At 35.1% G+C, this 21624-nt stretch overlaps 1 protein-coding gene and 1 pseudogene across 5 annotated transcripts in view; one reads left to right on the top strand and one right to left on the bottom strand.

Annotated features, from left to right (window-relative positions):
* The window catches only part of FXR1 (FMR1 autosomal homolog 1), a 63138-nt gene that overhangs the window by 36192 nt on the left and 5322 nt on the right, over positions 1–21624 (top strand). For 2 of the 5 annotated variants that reach the window (XM_029939816.1, XM_029939819.1), the window contains exons 8-14: positions 1138–1308; positions 2764–2842; positions 6481–6590; positions 12255–12341; positions 13701–13908; positions 18563–18766; positions 20545–20745. In XM_029939816.1, coding sequence (XP_029795676.1) covers positions 1138–1308; positions 2764–2842; positions 6481–6590; positions 12255–12341; positions 13701–13908; positions 18563–18766; positions 20545–20745 — 1060 coding nt within the window. Of the gene's footprint in view, positions 1–1137; positions 1309–2763; positions 2843–6480; positions 6591–12254; positions 12342–13700; positions 13909–18562; positions 18767–20544; positions 20746–21437; positions 21519–21624 lie in introns of all 5 variants that reach the window. The other 3 variants (XM_029939817.1, XM_029939818.1, XM_029939815.1) reach the window with 3 other exon arrangements.
* Positions 11516–13876, bottom strand: LOC115291985 (annotated as a pseudogene).

Below are 21624 nucleotides of genomic sequence, written 5' to 3'. Positions count from 1 at the left end.
TTATTTATTTTTAGGACAAATTTGTGCATACCCTTACTAATTTAAAAGTTCCAAATAAGAAATAGGTGAATGAGTTGTGAAAAACGAATCCTCTGAATTGGAGTACTCCTTGTATCAGTAATTGGAACATTGTTTAGAGTTGCTGTTTTCTGTCACCATGACTAAGTAGGCTGATCAAATTCTTTCCCCCCTTATGATGATGCCAAATGAGTATCCCTTATATACTTTTCTTAGTTATTTTTTTAAATTATGGTGAAATTCAACATAAAATTTACCCTCTTAGCCAGTTGTTTTAAGTTTATTTATTTTGAGAGGGAGCCTGAGCTGAGTAGGGGCCGCGAGAGGGGGAGAGAGAGAGAATCCCAAGGGGCTTGAACTCATGAGCCATGAGATCGTGATCTGAGCCGAAATCAAGAGTTGGATGTTCAACCAACTGACTGAGCCATGCAGCGCCCCTCATCTTAACCATTTTTAAGTGTGCAGTTCAGCAGTGTTATGTTCACATTGTTAATCAGTTTCCATAATTTTCCTTTTTGTAAAACTGAAACTACACCCATTAAACAATAATTTCTCATATCCACTTCCCCCCAACCTCAGTCAGCCACCATTCTTTTTGTTGCTATAAATTTGACTACTCTAGAAACCATATTAGTTTTTTTTTTTTTTTTTTTTTTTTTGGTTAACTGGCTCATTTCATTAAGCACAATGTTCTCAGTTCACATTGTAGCATGTGTTAGAATTTCATTTCTTTTCTTTCTTTTTTTCTATGTTTATTCTTTGAGAGACTGGGAAAGGACAAGCAAGGGAGGGGCAGAGAGAAGGAGACACAGAATCTGAAGCAGGCTCTGAGCTGTGAGCACAGAGCCTGATGTGGGGCTTGAACTCACAAACTGTGAGGTCATGGCCTGAGCTGGAATAGGGATGCTTAACCCACTGAGCCTCTCAGGCAGCCTTAGAATTTCCTCTTGAGGGCTGAATCATTTTGTGTTCATATATTATTTTGTTTATCTGTTCATTCAGTTGACATTTGGTTTACTTCCACTTCTTGACTATTAGGAATAATGCTACAAACATGGGCATATAAAAAATTTTTGTTTTTAATCTTTTGTAATAAGTTCTAATATACCTCTTTTCTAGTGCACAAAACAACTTGCGGCAGCTTTTCATGAGGAGTTTGTTGTGAGAGAAGATTTAATGGGCCTGGCAATAGGAACACACGGTAGTAACATACAGCAGGCTAGGAAGGTTCCTGGCGTTACAGCTATTGAGCTAGATGAAGATACTGGAACATTTAGAATCTATGGAGAGGTAAGCTATGGTCTGACCCACTGTGGGTAACATTATAACATAACTATCATTTGATTGTATTTTCTCTGGAATTTCAGTTTCCCAGTGATAAAATACCTTAAACTCAGCCCAATTATTAACATGCATGGAGGTGGGGTGAAGAGAATATTGTATTATATGGGGCAATGAGAGATTTACTGAATATTTAATACGTACTGTTTTTGGAAGTTTCTTAACCTAACTGCTTCTGATTTTAACTCAGATTTATTTATGTGTATTATAAATAATTCACTTTTTAAAAAGGCTTCCTATGTATCAGGCATTTGTAATTATAAATAGCATTTAATTGAGCCTTTCTAAAAAAATTTTTTTAATGTTTATTTTTGAGAGAGACAGAGTGCAAGTGAGGAGGGGTAGAGAGAGGAAGGGAGACACAAAATCCCGAAGCAGGCTCCAGGCTCTGAGCTGTCAGCACAGAGCCTGATGTGGGGCTCAACCCTACAAACTGCGAGAGAACATGACCTGAGCCAAAGTCAGATGCTTAACTGACTGAGCCATTCGGGTGTCCCGCGAGGAGCTTTTGAAGAACTTGAATAATACTGGATAATCAGTTGAATAACATTTTGGACAATATTTTGTCATGAGTTAATTGTGACATTTATCTGGCCTGGAAAATTATAAATCTGAAAAATAAATAATTTATAATTTTCATCAGGACCATTCTTCATTCACATCAGAACAAACAGATGGGGTTTTTGAGGTGATAATTTCAAGTCTTGACTTGAGCTGAAGTCAGACTGCTTAACTGACTGAACCACCCAAGTGCCCCAGGAATTTTAATGATCTTAATCAGTAGGTTCTTTTTTTTTTTTTTTTAATGCATCTCCACAAAGACAGCTTTTTAAATAATTTCTTATGTTGAGAATGAAAAAGCAGCACAGACAGTGTAGACAATATGAGCAATTTGGTTTTATTTTAAACTTCATTTATTATGAGTGAGGGCGCATGAGTGCAAGACAGGGGTGGGGGAGCAGATGTTATCACTACTGTGAGATGACGACCTGAGCTGAAATCAGGAGTTGGATGCCTAACTCACTGAGCCACCCAGGGGCCCCACAAACAGTTGTTTTTTAGCATTCCTTTGAAGAACTTTAACATAGGAATATAGAACATATATATTTAGAATTGGGTTAAACTTTGGCTAACATAAGCTAACCTTTTCCTATTTTCTCATGAGCTTAAAAGGACTTAGAGACCTTTTAAAGAGATGTTCTAATAGCATGTTTTTTTCCTGGCCTTTTAATAATTTTTTTAAGTACTTCATGAATTTCGTGACCTAAAATGTCACATTCATGGGCTGAATAGAATCTTGTACTAGAGCATAGTAATTCAAAACTTCTCATTTCTTTCTTTTTGTTTTGGATTGGGGTTTTTTCCAGGATTATATTTTACTTTTATTTTCTCCTCATTCTGCAGAGTGCTGATGCTGTAAAAAAGGCTAGAGGTTTCTTGGAATTTGTGGAGGATTTTATTCAGGTTCCTAGGAATCTTGTTGGTAGGTACCTCTATGAACTGTTAAATATTTTAAATTTTAGTAATTTAATGGAAATTTAATCTTGTCGGATACCATATTTTATAGTTGTGGGAGCATTTTATAGTGGCACTTCTCACTTTTTAGTAACATATGTGACTTATATCATTATTATCCTATTAAAAAGTTAAAGGTGTTTTCTTCTGTATAGAGTGACTCATTAATAAGAACCATAATTTTTATAACCGTTTGTCATGAAGTTTTTAAAAAGCTGTTTTACCTCTTGGACTCTTCTTATTTTCATTCATTTAATGTCTTTTCATCATTCATGTCAATCAAAGTTGTCATAGTATTTTTTGAGAAGGTGTTTGTGATATTTTTTCCTTTTGTTTAGTGCAGAAGAAAAAGTAAGAGTGGACTAACAATAGGGTAATAAACTTCTACACAATAGGTCCTGAATAAATAATAATTGGTTGTTGCAAAGGCATAGAATAAGGTAAGAAGTCATGGGCAGGAGAGGAGGATGGTGATCATGATAGAGGGGAGTTTTCACGACTGAGTTTCCGACACCGTTATTGAGAATTACTGTACTGTAGCTTATTAGGTTAGTGATGAGATTTTGAGATTTCCCCCTGGCCCCCAAATTTTCAGTTTGAAGCTGTAAAGGAGCTTTATAGCTTGGGATGATTTGTTTAATCTTTGGTATTCTATCCTCCACATCTGTGCTATCCTTTTTAAATGTGGTTTCTGACAAATGGAGAAATTTTGGTCCTGTAGTAAATTGTGATTATCCTAAACGTTTAATATAAAAATAAGCATTCATGTAAACAGAGATGTTTATTAGGAGGGGCTTGAGTTTTTGTCAACTGTTGTCTCATCAGTTCTGGCCTTATTGAAACAGAGCCTTTTGGGCTTCATTTATATTTAATTAGGCCTGTTTTGACCTTAGGAAATCATTTTTTGCTGACGGTGTTCAATTTGTCAAATCCTGTTAAAAAAAAAAGCTATAGAAAATATTTAAAGATACATTTGTCTTGACTGGTAACAAGTTAGTATACAGCACAAGAACTTGAGCAGTTTCCGTGGTTTTCGATTATTTGTTTGCTTTCTAGCTCTAAGCATTTGGATTAGTATGATACACTGCTGATTAAGTAAACTCCATTTTATTTTGTTCTTATTCACTTAAGATTGAACTGTTGGAGAGATGAGATGCTAAAATGGAGTGCAGGCCGAAGAGTTTTGTATAATTCTAATAAATATTAAGACACAAAACATCATCAAATGTTTATCATTGCCAAATAAAATCACCTTCAAAAAGCTGCTTTTGAAAGTGAATCCCTGGTTTGGTAAATCACAGTTATTGACATCTGTCAGTACTCACATTGTGGTTGCTGTTTTGCAGAACAGAATTTACCTTCAGTTTCTTCACTTGTTAAAGTGATTTGGAGATGAGTGTGTGTGTGTGTGTGAGAGAGAGAGAGAGAGAGAGAGAGAGAGAGAATCGGGGTTTTTTTCCAACCCAGCAGTTATGTAGAAGATAGCCTTGGTCTTCCAAAATTTGTGGTAGTGTTAATTTTGAGTAAAAATTCCTGATATTTCTGAAATAAGGAAATTGGATATATTTGTAGTTCTCTGGCTCTTCTCTGTTCATTTAACTGTGCAATGATAGGAGCATGTGTCATGTCTCTTTCCTCTGTCTTGGTTGACTTTGGTGATTTGGATTGGTTTGGACTCTTGAGAAAATACATGTTAGGACCAACTGTATATACATTAGTGAGATCTGAGAGGTAGTGTAAAGATTTCGTGGTTGTTTTATATAATAATGCTACATTTCCCTCAAATGTTTTATGGGTGAAGCAGTCTTTTGAAAAATAGTACATTCTTAGTCCAAGTGAATAAGAAAAAATGGACTGAGGAGTTAAAGGGAATGAGGACTTCTTGGTGGGTAAGTTCCAAGAGAATTACTTATACTCAGGTTCCAAGAATTCTAGTCTCTGATCATTCCCAGCCCTCCTAAGTTAAAAAGAAAAATATTAAGTGATCATTGATTTAAAATGAATTGAAACCTTTCACCTCCTGGAAGCCTTCCTTAATCACTTCTTTACTCTGTCCCTTCAGCATTTATGCTCAGTGCTCAATTTATACTACAGGTCTGCCTCAGTTTGTCAATATGCTTTGGAATTTAAACTATGGAAATGATCAGTTAAAATATTGACGGTCTCTGGTGGGACTAAATAAAACTTGCAGGTAGGTCCCTGCCACAGACCCCAGAAGGGTGATGGATGTACACTCCCCAGTGGTATAGTTCATAGAAGTAAGGGGCGATGGTTTTGGGGGTGGGATTATGATATATCAGTCGGATTTTTGTTTTTTCGAAAAGACATTTGCTTATTTTTAGCAGGGTCAAGGATGGAGCTGCTGCTCGAGCTTCACTGTGTTAACAATGAAGGTTGCTTTTGTATACTGCCGCTAGGGCTGCTCAGAGAAGATCTGTATCATGTGAATTCCCTGTCCTACTCTTAATTTTTTCTTTTTACCTAGTTGGCACTGCTTTTAAATTCAGGGTTATTAATGGGGAAGGAGTTTTGAGAATAGGAAAAGAAAAATCCTGTAATGATGTCTTTGCTATATTGATCCGCTTACTGTTGCTGTTCCTATTTATTCTTTAATGGAAACTGTTCTCTCAAGCATGCAATAGGAAGAACTTCTATTTTAACCCCTTTCAACTAAAATGAATTTATTGTGGAAATACATTGCTTGATTTAGAAAAAAAGGTGGGGGTCAGAATTTGGAGCTAATACCTTTTATAAGGAGTGTATACATCTGTTTCATACAGGGAAGGTTACGTGAATATTTCCTTCTGTTACCAGGTAACACTGTCCAGTATTGCTTTGGTATTTTGACTTTGTAGTCTTTGTAACTCGTAAGTTTCTAAGGGGAAGAGGATCTTCCTTGACCTCCTTTTAGTTTCTCTTTTCGTTAATGGATATCCAATAACTGCTGTTTGACACATTACATGTTAAGTGTGGAGAAGGTAAATAATTTGGATTTTGTGTCTGTATACAGTATTTCATACTTAAGGAAGACATCATACCATGTACCTGCTATGTGTATTTGTATAGCTGTGAAATACTTAAACTTGGTAAAAGTTAAATATTTTATTTCCGTGAAGAGTATATTCATTTTAAAAGTACCTTCAGATTATAGGTGTGTTTTGGATGAGTAGCACCTTGAATATGAAAGCAAGATTGAATTTAACTCAACAGTAATATGTAATAAACAAATTGGTGGTATTAATGCAAAAATGAAAGTTTCTTTTGCCTTTATTTGTATATCTAAGCCTTTGAAATGGGTTACATTGATATTTTAAAAATAGAAAAATGATGTAAACATGTTTAGCCTTTGAAAATGTCTTGTATGTGAGCAGTATTGTCAATCCTATTTAACTATATATAGCCATAGGCATCTGAAGAGAATGAAGTTACAGACCAAGGATAAAATTTCTTAGTAGTATTCAGAGTGAATTTATTGAGATTAAGAAGTTGGAGCTATGTTTGTTTTTACTTATATTTAATAACAGCTCAAATTATGTGGGCTAGTGTTGGAAGGATAGCAGTATTGGTTTTTAACTTATTGCTATATATTTTTTCTTATTATTAAAGGAAAAGTAATTGGAAAAAATGGCAAAGTTATTCAGGAAATAGTGGACAAATCTGGTGTGGTTCGGGTGAGAATTGAAGGAGACAATGAAAATAAACTACCTAGAGAAGATGTAAGTATTCAAAATGTAATTTATGGGATGCCTGGGTGGCTCAGTCAGTTAAGCTTCCGACTTCAGCTCAGGTCATGATCTCAGCAGTTTGTGTGGGTGAGCCTCGAGTGGGGCTCTGTGCTGACAGCTCAGAGCCTGGAGCCTGCTTCAGATTCTGTGTCGCCCTCTCTCTCTGCCCTTTCTCTGCTCGCGCTCTGTCTCTGTCTCTCAAAATTAAAAAAAAAAATAAAGATACTAAAAAAATTAAAAAATGTAATTTGGTTTGCATGTTTTGTCCTTCTTTCCTTCCTTCCACCATGTTCTTTTCTTGGCTGACTTACAGTGTTATTTTATAATTTGGAAATCATTTTGGTGAGTTGTATGTAGTGAACTGTTTACACTCATATGGTGAATGTTTCTTTTTAAAAATTTTTGTTTATTACACTTTACATATTTAGAGAACAGGTCCTCTTTCAATTGTGGGCTTTGGGTCTCATTTGGTTTCTTAGTACTTCAGTAAAAAAGCCAGTTTTTGATAAAAAGCCTTCAATTTGGTAATTTCAACAGTTTCTTTTTTGTACTTCACAAGAGTCTAGAGCTATAAAATTTGATATTCTGAGATGCCAGTTTGTTATAAAGGAAGTCTTAATAACTATGTACTTGACCTTTTTTGGAATCTGAAAGCCCTGAGTATTTCTTAATTGAAATCTTCAAGCTTTTATGTTGTTGTTCTGACACCAGCTTTCTGACATTCCTTTTTCAGTCTCTCCTCACATGTTAGTGTTTTGTCTACAGTGCAGGTCTCTACTCTTCATAAATCGCTTTAAGGATCTCTTCCCTAGGTGGCTCCAGGGTCTTAAACTTCAGATGCCTGTGAATATAAGGCTAGGGTTTTCTCCAAAATTATCTTCTGGAAAGCAGCTTGAGTTTTGCAGAATAGATTATTGGTTGGAGAGTTTTATTAACCTTTTGGGAAAAACAGCCTTTTATTAAAAATAATAAACAAAAAAACTGTAGTCAAATGAGCTGCGACAAATAACCTCACATCAAGTATTGGATGTTGTAAAGATGCCTACTTCCTTTATTCCCTTTAGTTAGAATGTAGAGGCAAAAAAAAAAAACCAAACCCAAAACCCACATGACTTAGTATTACAGAAATGAGTAGTTGGTGGCTGCGATTGGTTTCATGCCTACACTGCCTCCAAAGTTGCTTTAAATCTCAAGTAACTTACTTTTTAAGCAACCCTGCCTCCCATTGCCTTTGAGAGGGGGATTAACATCAGGGTGTCATATTATTAAATTTGCACTTTCCTCCTTTATATTTAATGTGTAAAATAATCCATTTGGCATACAATCACTGCCTAAAAATTGGTCTGAATCTCAAGGTGTTTATTGGTTTGGGCCATTATATGAGCCCACTATAAATTTCTTAGTTTTATCGACTTAATTTTTCTACTCTGCTCTTAGCTTGACTTAACCAGTATTTAATATTTCTTGTGGGGCACCTGGGTGGCTCAGTTGATAAATCAAGCAACTCTTGATCTCAGGGTCATGAGTTTAAGCCCCATGTTGGGTGTGGAGCCGACTTAAAAAAAAAAAGATCTTTTTGTAGGATAATTCTTTTGCAGGATAATTTTAGGTCTTTCATAAATCAGAATTTTATTGAACTTTACTGTTTGTAGTTTTGGTCATTGTTACCCATATTTCTGTACCAGGGTTAAGAAATTTAAGTGCTTACAGAAACCAAGCAGATTATTAAATGATTAAGAAGGTTGGGATACAAGTCCAGGCATAGGACAGTCCATTTCTAGAAAAGAAACAGATGCTGCTTAGCTTTAAGCTAGTTGCAATGGGGAATGTATGTGTTATGTGTTGTTATATCTTTTGATGTTAAGAGAAGCTGGAAGCCTATAATAATAAAATGTAAAAAATTTCAAAACCCTGCTAAGACAAACCTGAAGGGTTGCATTCACTTATTTGGGCCCACCATTTAATAATTTAAGCTAAATCCCGTGGCAGACTTATTTACTCTTGAAGTCTTTAGTGACCACTTTTAGTCTGAGAGGACTTTTGCCCACCTGTATCATAGCAATTAATGTTTTTAATTTATTTTTGAGAGAGAAAGAAACAGCTTGAGCAGGGGAGGGTCAGAGAGAGGGGGAGACACAGAATCCAAAGAAAGGCTCCAGGCTCTGAGCTGTCAGCACAGAGCCTGGTGCGGGGCTCGAACCCACGAACCACGAGATCTTGACCTGAGCCGAAACTGGATGCTCAACCAACTGAGCCACCTAGGTGTCCCTTAAATCAACATTTTAAGTCAATTTTTTTAAGATTGAATTCGAGGAGCTCCTGGGTGGCCCAGTCAGTAGAGCATGTGACTCTTCATCTCAGGGTCCTGAGTTGAAGTCCCATGTCGGGCGTGGACCTTACTATTAAAAAAAAAAAAAAAAAAAAAAAGATTGGGGTTGGATTCTTCACTGAAAAAGAAATATATTTATGTACAACTTAGAATAGCACAGAAGGGTATATATAGTGTGAAAAACAGATGTGTATCTGTGTTCTGTCCATGTCTCTCCCCTCTCCATTGTGTCTAATAGATTTTATACAGTTTTTGGTTGCCTTTTTATGTCTTTCTTTTGCTGCTAAAAACAGCGCTGCAGTGAATGAACATCCCTGGAGATGTAAATTCCTAGATTTTTCAGATCACAGGGTAAAACCCATTAAAATTTTTAGATCTTTTTAGTTTCCCACACACCACACATTCATTTCTACCAGTGTAGGAAAGGTGTCTGTTTTCCACATACCTGTGAACAGATCTTTGTTTTTGTTTTTTTAAATGTGGTCTTCAAGCTCAGCGTGGAGCCTTAGAGTCCACTCAACTGACTGAGACACCCAGGCGCCCCTTAGAGCTTTTGTGTTTTAAGGAAGCTAGTCTTGTCTGTTTGTATGTGCAGTAAATATTCTTAATTTCTCCTTGACATTACCCCCCCCCCCATAACCTTTTTTGGCTTTTTTTTTGGGCTTTTGTTTTATGATTTAAGACTTTTGACTTTGCCATCCTTGGTAAGGTCTTTCCTACATGTAGGTAATTCGGAAATAGATTTGTATTTCATTCTCTAGGTTTTAAAAAAATATGTAAACTTTTCTCTCCAGGGGACATGTGTGTATTAGGAACAGGGATCCTGCTTTATTGGTAGTCTCAGTGCTATCTATTAAATATAAATGATCAGTTATTAGTATTTTTATAAAATATAGAAATTTCACTGAAATAACTATTAGAAATCTGTGTATTCAGTAATAATTGTTTACTCTTCAGATTTTTTATTGTGACTTTAATAGTAGTCTTTAAAATAATTCTGTACTACATGTGCCTTTTTTAAGGCTGTGTTTCTGCCTGTCCTTTGGAGGTAGTTACTGGTGATAGCATCTCATCTTCAGGGTCAGGGCATTGTATTTCTCTTAATTCCTTCCAGATCATCAGTCTGGAATGACTTTCTCTTCTTTACCTACTTGGTAAAATTCTATTTCTTTTTAACATTTACTTTAATAATCTTAGGATTCCCCAAAGTTTCCATATCTGGGCTGGCATAGTCCACATTCTACTTAATATTCTTGTCTTTTTTATTGATATCACTGATGCTATAATAGGATTATTGCAGAAATGTTTAGTATACTTCGTGAGATTTTGAGTGCTTTTAGAATAGGGACTTTGTTTTATCCATTTTCCTTAGTGTAGATTCTGGCAAGCAACATGTAGTTGTTATTTGGAGTTAGGTAACTAGATATGAAATTGGCTGACTGATTTGCTAATTGTATGACTTTGGGTCAGTTGTTTTTCTCAACTGCAAAAGTGGACTTTAGTTTAAATTGGAGTATTAAAGTTACTTTTTAATAAATTAATAAGATACAGATGTAGAATAAATAATATACTCCCGGAAATATAGTATGTGCTTAAAATGTTTTAGATCTTTATCCCCTTTCTCAATCTTTTATTCACTTTGCATCCTCTCGTATCTGCTTGTGAATTCCAGAGGATAGGGTCAAGACTTCTGTACACCCAAAGCTTAAGTTATATTCCTGTTTTTCATGCCCTCTTCAGCCAGTCTGTTTAAATAGCGGTTAGGAACTAATTTGTAGACTCAAGAAAATAAGGAGAGACACTAAAATTGATTGGGTGAGTTTATTTAGGCTTTATTCATTTTCCGTAGCCATTAGGAAGCTGGAAGTATACTACTCTTAAATTCAGCCAAGTTAATTCTTCGATTTACTTTTAATATTGGTGACTAAATATTTGCCTATATCAGTAATTTCTTTATTTCATATTGTGTAAATGTTTGTATTTCATAGATGACACTGGTGTTAATGGTCAGGAAGTACTCTGCCCAATACACAGGCGTTAATAGTTTTGTTAGGTGCATTTGTTAGGGATAACCTAGCTGATGTGCTTTATCATTTTAAAGCCATTACCACCAAGGTGATTGTATATCTAGTCTGTAAATTCATACCAGTTGAAGGAAAATTTCTTTAAAAGGTGGTTTGTATACAGAGGAAGATTAAATTAGAAAATAGAAAATCTGATATAAACTGGCAATTAAAAGTAATTTAAATTTTTTAACTTAAATTATAAGGGAAATACAATGAGTTACTGAAAATCTTAGTATTTCAAATTATATTAAATTTTTGTTAGCATTTAATTTAATTTATTTTTATTAATCTTGTTTCAAACTTTATTCCAAGGCTTCTTCAGCTTAAATAGCTGCAAAGCATGAATTGTGTATAAGCAAAAACTGAAAAGAGCGGCAGTGTCCAGGGGGCTTGGGCTTAAAAATATTAGAGATCTAGATTTTATCAGATCTTTAAACAAAATTTAAAAAGGCAGTCATAATATAAAATACCAGCTCCCAGTAACAACTTCAAATTTTATCTTCTTCAGTAGTTGACTCAATTCAGTTTGCTTCATTCTTGGAAGCTTCCTCAAAGTGTTCTCCACAAGATCTGGAACTTCATCGTTAACCTCCTTTATGGTAGCAAGTGGTGCCTTTCCATCCACAGATTGTTTGGGCAGAGCTTCAGCTAATCTTCTTAAACTAGTCAGAGTGTCTGCACCAAGTTGGTTTAAGATACTAGGTAGCATTTCTGTCAGCTGCTTTGGATCAGCATGGCCTGTGATGGTGAAAGTGTTCACTGCCAGGGCTGCCTGAACTTCAGGGTTGTTAAAGTGGATCACTGTACTTGGTTCATGAACATATCCACTTCTCCAATACCAGAGATACTGTTTACCCCTAACTTCTTTAAGCAGATCTGAAGTTTTTTTATCATCTTCTGTAGATGTTCTGTGAGCCCCCTTCTTTCAGTGAGCAGTTCCTCTCCCACCAGTCTGCACTTGTGCTTGCAGTTTGGCGAGAGTTTGTCCTGGGTCATGATAGTTTCCTTCATCTTGTTGGAGCAGAAATGGGACCGCGCTGGGGACTAGGGTTGGCGCTCAGGGGGTCTGGGGTGGACCAGCGGAGGTGAGGCATACAGACACCGAGATGCAAGATGGTGCATTTTATTTTTAAATCTAGAAGTATAGGAGATGTAAATCACTGTTTCAGAAAAATTTTCTAAATTCTATATTGGTATGTCACATTTATGCTAGAACTTTTTAAAAATATTCAGTACTGAAGACATTGTGTTTTCTTACAGGGTATGGTTCCATTTGTATTTGTTGGCACTAAAGAGAGCATTGGAAATGTGCAAGTTCTTTTAGAGTATCATATTGCTTATCTAAAGGTTTGTATACCTTTCACATTTATGTCATTGTTGCTTCGCATGATAAACTTCAAATTACATCAGGTTTATATACATATTAAATTTCAGTTCTTTAAATATTTTTTTCCTACATGAGAATTTAAGAGTAAAAGTTCTTTCACCATAATAGAATGATTGGCTTTATGCATGTTGTTTCTCTTTTTCTCGGAGCTTCTACATTTTTCCCCTTACTCACCCTTGTGTTCCTATAATGTAACTGTCATCACTTTATGTATCTACACGTGCTATACTGGAACCATTTTATTTTACCTTGATGTTTAGATGCAAATAGGGCAGAGAACCAGGAGTGAAGGTGTGTTTTCTTGGTGACTTTGGTATTTTCTGAATCAGATGCACTACCCTGTAGATCACATTTGATGACCTTAACCACTGTTTCTAAGATAATCTATTTGAGTTGATAAAGAGCAAGGGTTTTAGAAAAATGTCCCATAAATTATTAAAAGTTGTAATTGATATTTTTTACTTTACCTTTTGTTACTAAGTTTCTCTTTTAGAATCTTCAACAGTTGTGTCTCTAGTAGTTTTTTCTTTAAGCACTCCTATTCTTGCTGCTATGTTAATATTTTGAAAGCACACCTGATGTCATTCTTTTAAAACTCATCTTTAGAAATCTCAGTTCAGTCTGGCGTTTTAAGCTCATGCTTTATCTTCTAGTACTCTACTATCTTTTAGCCAAGAGCTTTGTTAAGTCACCTTACTTTCACATCTGGTAGTGACCTTAGTTTCTGAATGACCAAGTCTCCTAGTACCTCTAGGCAGCAACTCAGTGTCACCTTTTTGATGGAAAAGTAGGTTAATAGTTTTTCTTCTACATGGCACCTGTATCTCACTTAGCAGGGTTTTAATTTCTTGAGAGATGAATCTGGTAATATTGTGTAACTATGTGCTGTTTAACAGTTTTTTATTTCATTCATTTATGCATACATACATTTTATACAGGAACTAAAACCCACAGTGAGAATACTGCCGTAGCATAAGAAACATTTATTCTACCTTATAAGTACCAACACATAGTTTAATGCCTTTCTGTTAAACACATCATTGAAAATGGAGAGTCCTTGTCTTTTTTAGTATTGTATGCCTGTAACACTTAACATAGTAGGTGCTTAGTAAGGTATTTAATAAATGTTTAAAGAATTGAGTCAGCAAATGACTTTGTGAATTGTATTTACTAAGCACACAGTTGTATTTTACCAAATAATTGGCCAAGATCATAGTTTCTTTGATTGGTAGGGAGTAGTATACCTTCACCTGTCAGTTTTAAGATGGTAAAAATGGCACAACACAGAAGAATAGTTACCTTTTTTGTTTTACTTTTAGGAAGTAGAACAGCTAAGAATGGAACGCCTACAGATTGATGAACAGCTGCGACAGATTGGTATGGGTTTCAGACCTTCTTCCACCAGAGGGCCTGAAAAAGAGAAAGGATATGCCACTGATGAAAGTACCGTCTCTTCTGTACAAGGTTCTAGGTCTTATAGTGGAAGAGGCAGAGGTCGTCGGGGCCCTAATTACACCTCCGGTTATGGTAAAAAAACAGTTTTTGTTGTTGTTGTTAGTAGTTCTTGATTAGGTGCTCCAAAACTTTTTGCTTAACTTTTTGATTTAGGTAGTTCTTCACTCTGTTTTGGCTTTGAAGGTAGGGATAGTTCCAAGCTCTATGTCTTAATGGTAGTGAAGACATACTTTATATTAGTGACCAAAAAAGGTGTATGACGTTCAAGTAGCTAGTTAGATCAAACATGTTTTTGTTAAGTTCATGCTTGGCAGTTCATGATCATGTTCATCTTAAATATTTAAATAGGGAATTTCTGTATACATTTGCATATAGTATGTATACATACCAGAACCTACTGATGATGATACTGCTAGGAATTATCCTTTGCCTACCCTCTAGGAAAAGTAAAACAATAATATGCTAGTCAGTGTGCCAAGGTTGCATATAGCACATCTGTACCAGTTTTTTAAAAATATACTTATTGGCTTAGTTGGCAGTTTTGAATATAAATCTCTCACATCTGCAATTACTTTGTGAAAAAACTTTTCACTGAAATGAGGGCTTTAAAAAAAAGCCAGAACCAAATTAATATCTTATAGATGAACATATTTCTAAAAGGTATTTCAACGTGAGGATGGGGCCCTAACTTAATGTATGAAGGGGCCAGTGGATGGTGGTGGTCAACAATTTTCTAATCCTAAATTTTCACTTATTCTTCTTCAGCTTTGGAGCTGTTCCATTTTTCTGCATTTGGACTTGGATCTTAGCAGTGACCTGATTGGTCTTCCTCGATTTTTTCCCTCTTTTCCTTCTCTCTCCTCCATTCCTCTGTGTTCATACTGATTGCTTTAGGAAAACATTTTATAAGCCTTTTCTGAAATAGAAGGCATTTAGGCAAAGTGGAAATATATAAAAGTTTACAGTGTACAGATTCTACATCTAATTTCATGTTTGAAGATTTCTCTAATAATGCTAGCATTATATTAAATTTGTACTTTGATTTGTTATAGAGTTGAAAGGTTAATTATTCCTTCCTTTTACATATTTCCATGTTCTCATTTCTTCATATTTTTAAATTATTTAAAGTACACTATTGAAAGTTGAAAAGCAGAATTCCAAGAATATGTTTGTGTTTAGCATGTGAAGAGCTGAGAATTGTGAAGGACTACTGTATTCCTAAAAATATATTTAATCAGAAGACAGATCATGAGCAATTAAAGGGAAAATAAGTGTATTGAATGATTCTAGAGGCATAAATTATAGTACAGATGATCAGATTGGGTTCTTTTGGATGATGAGGGAAATGACTTTATTGAAGACTTTCATAAGCCTTCAGGAAGTCAACTTCGGCCAGTCTTTTGCAAATTCCTTTGTTGTCAGTAGATAATAAGTTGTTATGATTAGATAATCAGTTTTTATGAATGGTAGAGGAATATCCTCTGGATTGAAGAAAGTTATGCAAGTTGTTCAGTAGATGGCACTCTTACCACTGAAACTTTGCAGGACAGTAGTATTACTGCTTTTTTTGAAATAGCTATTGAATTTTAGTGGGCTTGAGAGAGAACCATTCGAATTTGGTTATAGTGTTCTCTTGTATACTTAATGTCAGAATTTTTAGGTGATACATATATATGTATAAGTCGTAAGAAACATTTTCTTGTGGCTCTGAAGTTTGTATCTTAGAATGGGTGATGTTTTAAAACTGCAGTTGGCAACATTTTCTTAATGGCATACAAAATAATGTCTTCTAATGAATGGATGGCTTATTGGAGTTGATAAAATATGGTACTTTTGCTATTAAGCATTAATGGTTGTTGAAAAAGACGTGAAGCATCTTTCGAAGTGCTTTTAGAAGTTTTGGAGAGGGGGAAATCTGATTTAAAGTTCTGTTGAAAATAAGATCTTATTTGGAGTCCTTAAAAATTAGGTTAGTTTGATGAGTCATTTTTAAAACGCAATGGAAAAAATTTTTTTGGATTCATGAACTTCTATTTTACAAAATTAAAAGAAAGGTTGCAGTGATTTCAACATGATGTTTTCTCTTGGTGCTTTAACACATTTCAGATTTAAAATGTTAACACTTGATGTATTAGAAGATTTTTAGGTCAGAATTCATACATGAGTCTCAGTGGGCTAAAATTGTTCTTTCTTGAGGTTCTAGGGTACAGTCTGTTCCCTTGATATTTCCAGCTTCTGGCCTCCTCTTTGTCTTTCTCATAAAGCCAGTGACTGCAGAGTTCTGCTCTCTCTCTGGTTCTCTGCAGGCAAGATCAACAGGATTAGTTTGGCCTCACCTGGGTAATCCACAATGAACCCCCCCTGCCCCCCCCCCAATATCCTTAATGTTATCACATCTGCCAGGTTCCTTTGGCTATCCCAGAAATGTTTAAGCTTTATTTAGTATGAATAAAGGAAAAGCACTCACTAATTCATTAGTCATTTTCGTTTTTGACTTTAATATCAGACTTATCTACTGACCACCCCTTTTGAGTCTTTGAACACTAGATTTAGGTTAGGAATTTTAAAGCACTTCGAAAGATGCTTCACGTCTTTTTCAACAACCATTAATGCTTAATAGCAAAAGTACCATATTTTATCAACTCCAATAAGTCATCCATTCATTAGAAGACGTTATTTTGTATGCCATTACGAAAATGTTGCCAACTGCAGTTTTAAAACATTCAGTAGGAATTTCCTTGCTTGTGGCACTGAGTTAAATACATTTATTTAACTAATACTTTATTTGTAGACAGAATTCAGTAGGGACTTTGTAAAAATTTAAAAATGAGATTATTTATCTTCATATCTTGGTAATGTTTTCAGGCAGTGCATAGGTTTGTCAATAAATTCAGATAAATTTGAAAAGATGTTTTCACTTCTCATGAAATGATAAATTTCCCTTATTCCAACAAAGCATGACATCAGTTAATAAATTTTTTTTTTGTCATTTGGAGAAATGTTTGGGAGAGGCCATCTCTTTTGTGAGATTCTCATTCCTAATATTTGAGTGTAAATACTAGAAATTTCCTGTATTTTTTCAAAAGTTCCATTTGATTAATCCATTCTTTTTAATATTTTTTTTTAACATTTATTTGTTTTTGAGAGAGAGAAGCACAGAGGGTGAACGGGACGATCAGAGAGAGAGAGGGAGACACAGCATTAGAAGCAGGCTCCAGGCTCTGAGCAACAGGTCATCACAGAGCCTGATGCAGGGCTTGAACCCACGAACTGTGAGATCATGACCTGAGCTGAAGTCGGCCGCTTAACCGACTGAGCCACCCAGGTGCCCCAGATTAATCCATTCTTATATAATTGGTTACATCCATATTTAAGGTCAAGTGAAGAAAAAAAGATGAATTATGAAGAATTTTCTTTAAAGAAGAAAGGAAGTTGTTAGACCTTTTGATTTTGTAATTTTATTATGGGCATCTTACTGTTGTGCACTTGAAGAATTCTTATGTTTTGCCTTCATCCTCTAATGACTAGGGTTTAACTGTAGGGAACTTGTAGTTTATCATGGAATCACTTTCATTTGGGAGATCAGTAAAGGAACCTCAAAGTCATGCAGCAGATTGCTTTATTAAGAGAGAAATTTTAGGTGTCTGGGGGGCATTTAAGAGGTAGAAGAAAGAGCTCTACCTTAGACCAAGTGAGATGTAAATCCAAAGGGAAAAAAATAGAGAACAACACATGACAGCATTGCATGATAGAAACATGTTACTTTAATAAGGAAATAAGAGGGGAGCAGTCTGCTTTTAGTTAAATTGGTTTGAAAGTACAAATTGAACAGGGCTGCCAAGGAGATCTTATTGGATATACCATATAAAAGGGAGGGATGGAAGTGGCATCAGGAATTAACTAAGAATAGAAGTGGAAATGAGTATTGTAGTGATTGAGTCATCTAGATCTGACACTTTAATTGTGATGTAATAATAATGATACTGCAGGCTTTTATAGAATCTGCAATGTTAAAAAAATTTAAAAGGTCATTATTAAAATAGGTCATTGGAACTTTAGAAATGGTCTGTAAACTTTGAGTCACGATAGTTTTCTGTCAGTTTAAAGTTGTCTTCTCAGTAACATTCTTAAAATTTGTTCTCTAATTTTAAATAGTATATTCTAATTTAAGTCACTGTAAAACAATTGTTTTATGTACAACCACTTAAGGATACACTCACAGTTTATAAGACTATCAATTAAGAGAAACATTGTAATTTCAGAGATGCTTCCTAGAATCAATAAAATAATGGCAGAATACACCATACTATTACTCATTTTTCTGAGTATGATTAAGTTTGCTTTAAACTATAGGAGTTATTCTCATTATACTAATTTGGTTTTAAAACCTAAAAATGGGCAAATTTTTTTTAACCTTTTTCCCAATATTAACTGCATTTGCATTATCTATGTAATGTTTTGTGTGTTTTCTGTAATACTATGTAGGCTGTAGTTTTGCACAGCTAAACCAGTTTTTAATCTGTCTCCTAGTAGATCCTATATTACTGGAATAATATTAGCATTTGATTATTAGTAAATTTCACATTTATTTAGCTTCCTTTGAACCAGCCAATTAATAGGGTGACTAAAATAATGAATTGTAGAAATAATTTTGGAAAGTTTCAGTCCTTAGTTTACCTTTAAAAAAAAAAAAGTAAGCTAATTGGCTTATGTTCTCTTTCCCAAGGTACAAACTCTGAGCTGTCTAACCCCTCTGAAACAGAATCTGAGCGTAAAGATGAGCTGAGTGATTGGTCATTGGCAGGAGAAGATGATCGTGAGAGCCGACATCAGCGTGACAGCAGGAGACGCCCAGGAGGAAGAGGGAGAAGTGTTTCAGGGGGTCGAGGTCGTGGTGGACCGCGTGGTGGCAAATCCTCCATCAGTTCTGGTAGTCTTTTATATACTATGTCAGCATCCTTATTTTGTAAACAGTATAACCCCATACAAGTTAATTCGTTCCCCAAGTGTCTTTCACTGAGGAAGGTCCTGGAGCATATGATCAGGAGAAACCCTGGAGAATTTTTCTTAGTAAAGGTTTAGCTAGAATTTTCCAGTCAGAAATTTTGGTTGGCTGATTGTTTCAGTGGTCAAAGATTTCTCTAGGTTTTGGGGGTTTATGTAATTAGAATGTTTTTTCCACTAGAATTTTTGGGCTCTGTATTTCTGTTTGCGAGACAGACCCAGGAAATTCTAATGCAAAGAGAGATCTGAGTAATAATACTGAATATACTTACTATTGAAATTTGAGAAGAAGTTTTGCTGAACTATGTACTATTGGGGAACAGGGAAGAATTGAGAAACTAAAAAATTTTTGTATTGTTTGAGGAATTGAACTGTAAAGAAGGCTGTTTAGAAGACTGAGAACTGAGGTGCCTGAGCAACGTTTTACTCCAATATCTTTTTTTTTTTTTTTTTCTTTTTGGTAGGAGTTGTGGGAATGTTTTTGCTTTTAGCATAATGGGCTGGGGGACAGATTATCAGTGATATGTGGACTCGAGTATGTCATAGATACAGTCTTAACATTTCTTTATTATATCCCACTTTAAGAAAACCACTGTTTTCTTAATGTTATAACATATGCCTTGTGAAAGTTTATATGGTATTTTAAATGTTACAGAACCCATACATATATATAATTAATTATATACCAGACTTACAAAGTACAAAACACTGGGACAAATCATACAATTTTAGGGGCTTTTGAAAAGGTACTCCAGTTCCAGTGATATTCTTTGAGCCCTAAGTTTATTTTATAGGCTTTAAGGGAAATACTTTTCTATTTAACTACATTGCTCATTATTACCGAGGTTTATAAAATTGTAGTATGTGGAATTGCACAATAAATGTACTTTGTTGGGTGCTTTTGATTAATGGATAAAACTCAGTGTCTTTTGCAAAGATGCTTAGCTTGCTAACTGTTACGGAAACTTAGGAAAAGTCGTGATTAGGTGAATTTCTTCTATAATTTGATTGGTGGAGGCAATAAATGAACATAGGTAAGATGGGTATTTTTTTCCTTATGAATTATATCTTAAAACTTTCCCTTTCTCACCCTCACCCCGCTTTACCTCACCTTCACTCTTTGTTTCTGGAGATGGGAGTACTAGTCAACCTTCATTTCTATATTTTCCTATAACAAGTTAGAATTTGAACCTTTCTTTTAGTTTGCTTTTTTGTATAGACTTGTTTTGATTGCTTCTGTTTAGTAACATTTCTGTTTTGCCATGGAATGCAGGTGTTGTGAATTATTTGAGTATAAAGCATTAATATTAGAACAAAGAAGCAGCCGACACCTTGAACTTCATAAAGGGGACAAAATTGTATATTTCTTTCTCTCCATTTTCATTTCTCTTGCCTCTGGGCAGGACTAGCTAAGGATGTGAATGTCACAAATAGCAAGTAATAATATACTATTTTCTAATACATTTTCAAAACAAGAGAAATGGTAGGAAGGTGAGGGTGTTTGCTCATCTTCTACTTTAGTTTTTCATTGCCATTTAAAGTTCTTCATATTATTTTCCAGGAAAAATAGTCATACAGGAAATATTTTATTCGAATTCTGGAATATAGGGGGAGAATTGTAGATGTAGTTCAATATAGATCAAAGCATTCCTAATGACTGCAGCTCTCTTAAACGAATATTTCTTGCCTCTGACATGCATATAGTGCTCAAAGATCCAGACAGCAATCCATACAGCTTACTTGATAATACAGAATCTGATCAGACTGCAGACACTGATGCCAGCGAATCTCATCACAGTACTAACCGTCGTAGGCGGTCTCGTAGACGAAGGACTGATGAAGATGCTGTTCTGATGGATGGGATGACTGAATCTGATACAGCGTCAGTTAACGAAAACGGGCTAGGTATGTAAGCACTTAGGGAAAAGGTGATTATTGTATAATATCGTTCACGTATGATGCTTTTTTTCAAAAAACAAAACACCCCAAACGTAATGCAGTTTGCATATTGAAGTTTTCTTAGTGTTTACTTCAGTTCAGACAAGGTAGATAGCTTTGTGTCTGTCTGAAATTTCTGGTTTTCAGATTTGGATAGCCAAATTATTTGAAACTGGGAGGGCTTATTAAAGTGCCCTTGGACGCCGTTAAATCAACATCAAACTGCAAGGCTATTGATACTCTTATTGTTCATAATCCAAAATTGGGCTTTCAGCTTGCTTGTAAAAAAATTATTATAGTGACCTTAGTAAAGGTATGTATATTGAGTAGGCATTAACTTTCAAAGGGCTAAAATGTTATTAACTTTGCTGAAAACAAAACTGTATTATTTCTGAATGATAGTAATTTAAAGTAAGTCTTTTCTGTTTGTTCAATTAAAAATTAAGGCCCTCTTGATTTCCAGACGGTGATTCCATGTTTAATCTATTTGAAATGCTTAAAACTATAATTATTTTCCTGTCAGTAGTGTATGTTGTTTTATCTTCCCTGTTTAATTAAAATGTTCTCTCTCTCTCTCTCACCTTTCTTAAATCTTTGAAAGAAAGAAGTTTGTTTTTTGGTTTTGTCAGAATAGTTGATGGTACACTTTGCAATTACAGATGATAGTGAAAAAAAACCCCAGCGACGCAATCGTAGCCGCAGGCGTCGTTTCAGGGGTCAGGCAGAAGATAGACAGCCAGGTAACTTTGGAGTGGACCTGTTGACAACACCAGGTCACAAGCATGAAAAGAATGTCATGTGTCTGCTTTCTAAATATACTATATTTACATGTACACACGTGTGTAT

Source organism: Suricata suricatta, chromosome 5 (genome assembly GCF_006229205.1).
Source record: "Suricata suricatta isolate VVHF042 chromosome 5, meerkat_22Aug2017_6uvM2_HiC, whole genome shotgun sequence".
Lineage (NCBI taxonomy): Eukaryota > Metazoa > Chordata > Mammalia > Carnivora > Herpestidae > Suricata > Suricata suricatta.
This window is presented reverse-complemented; position numbering and strand designations above follow the sequence as displayed.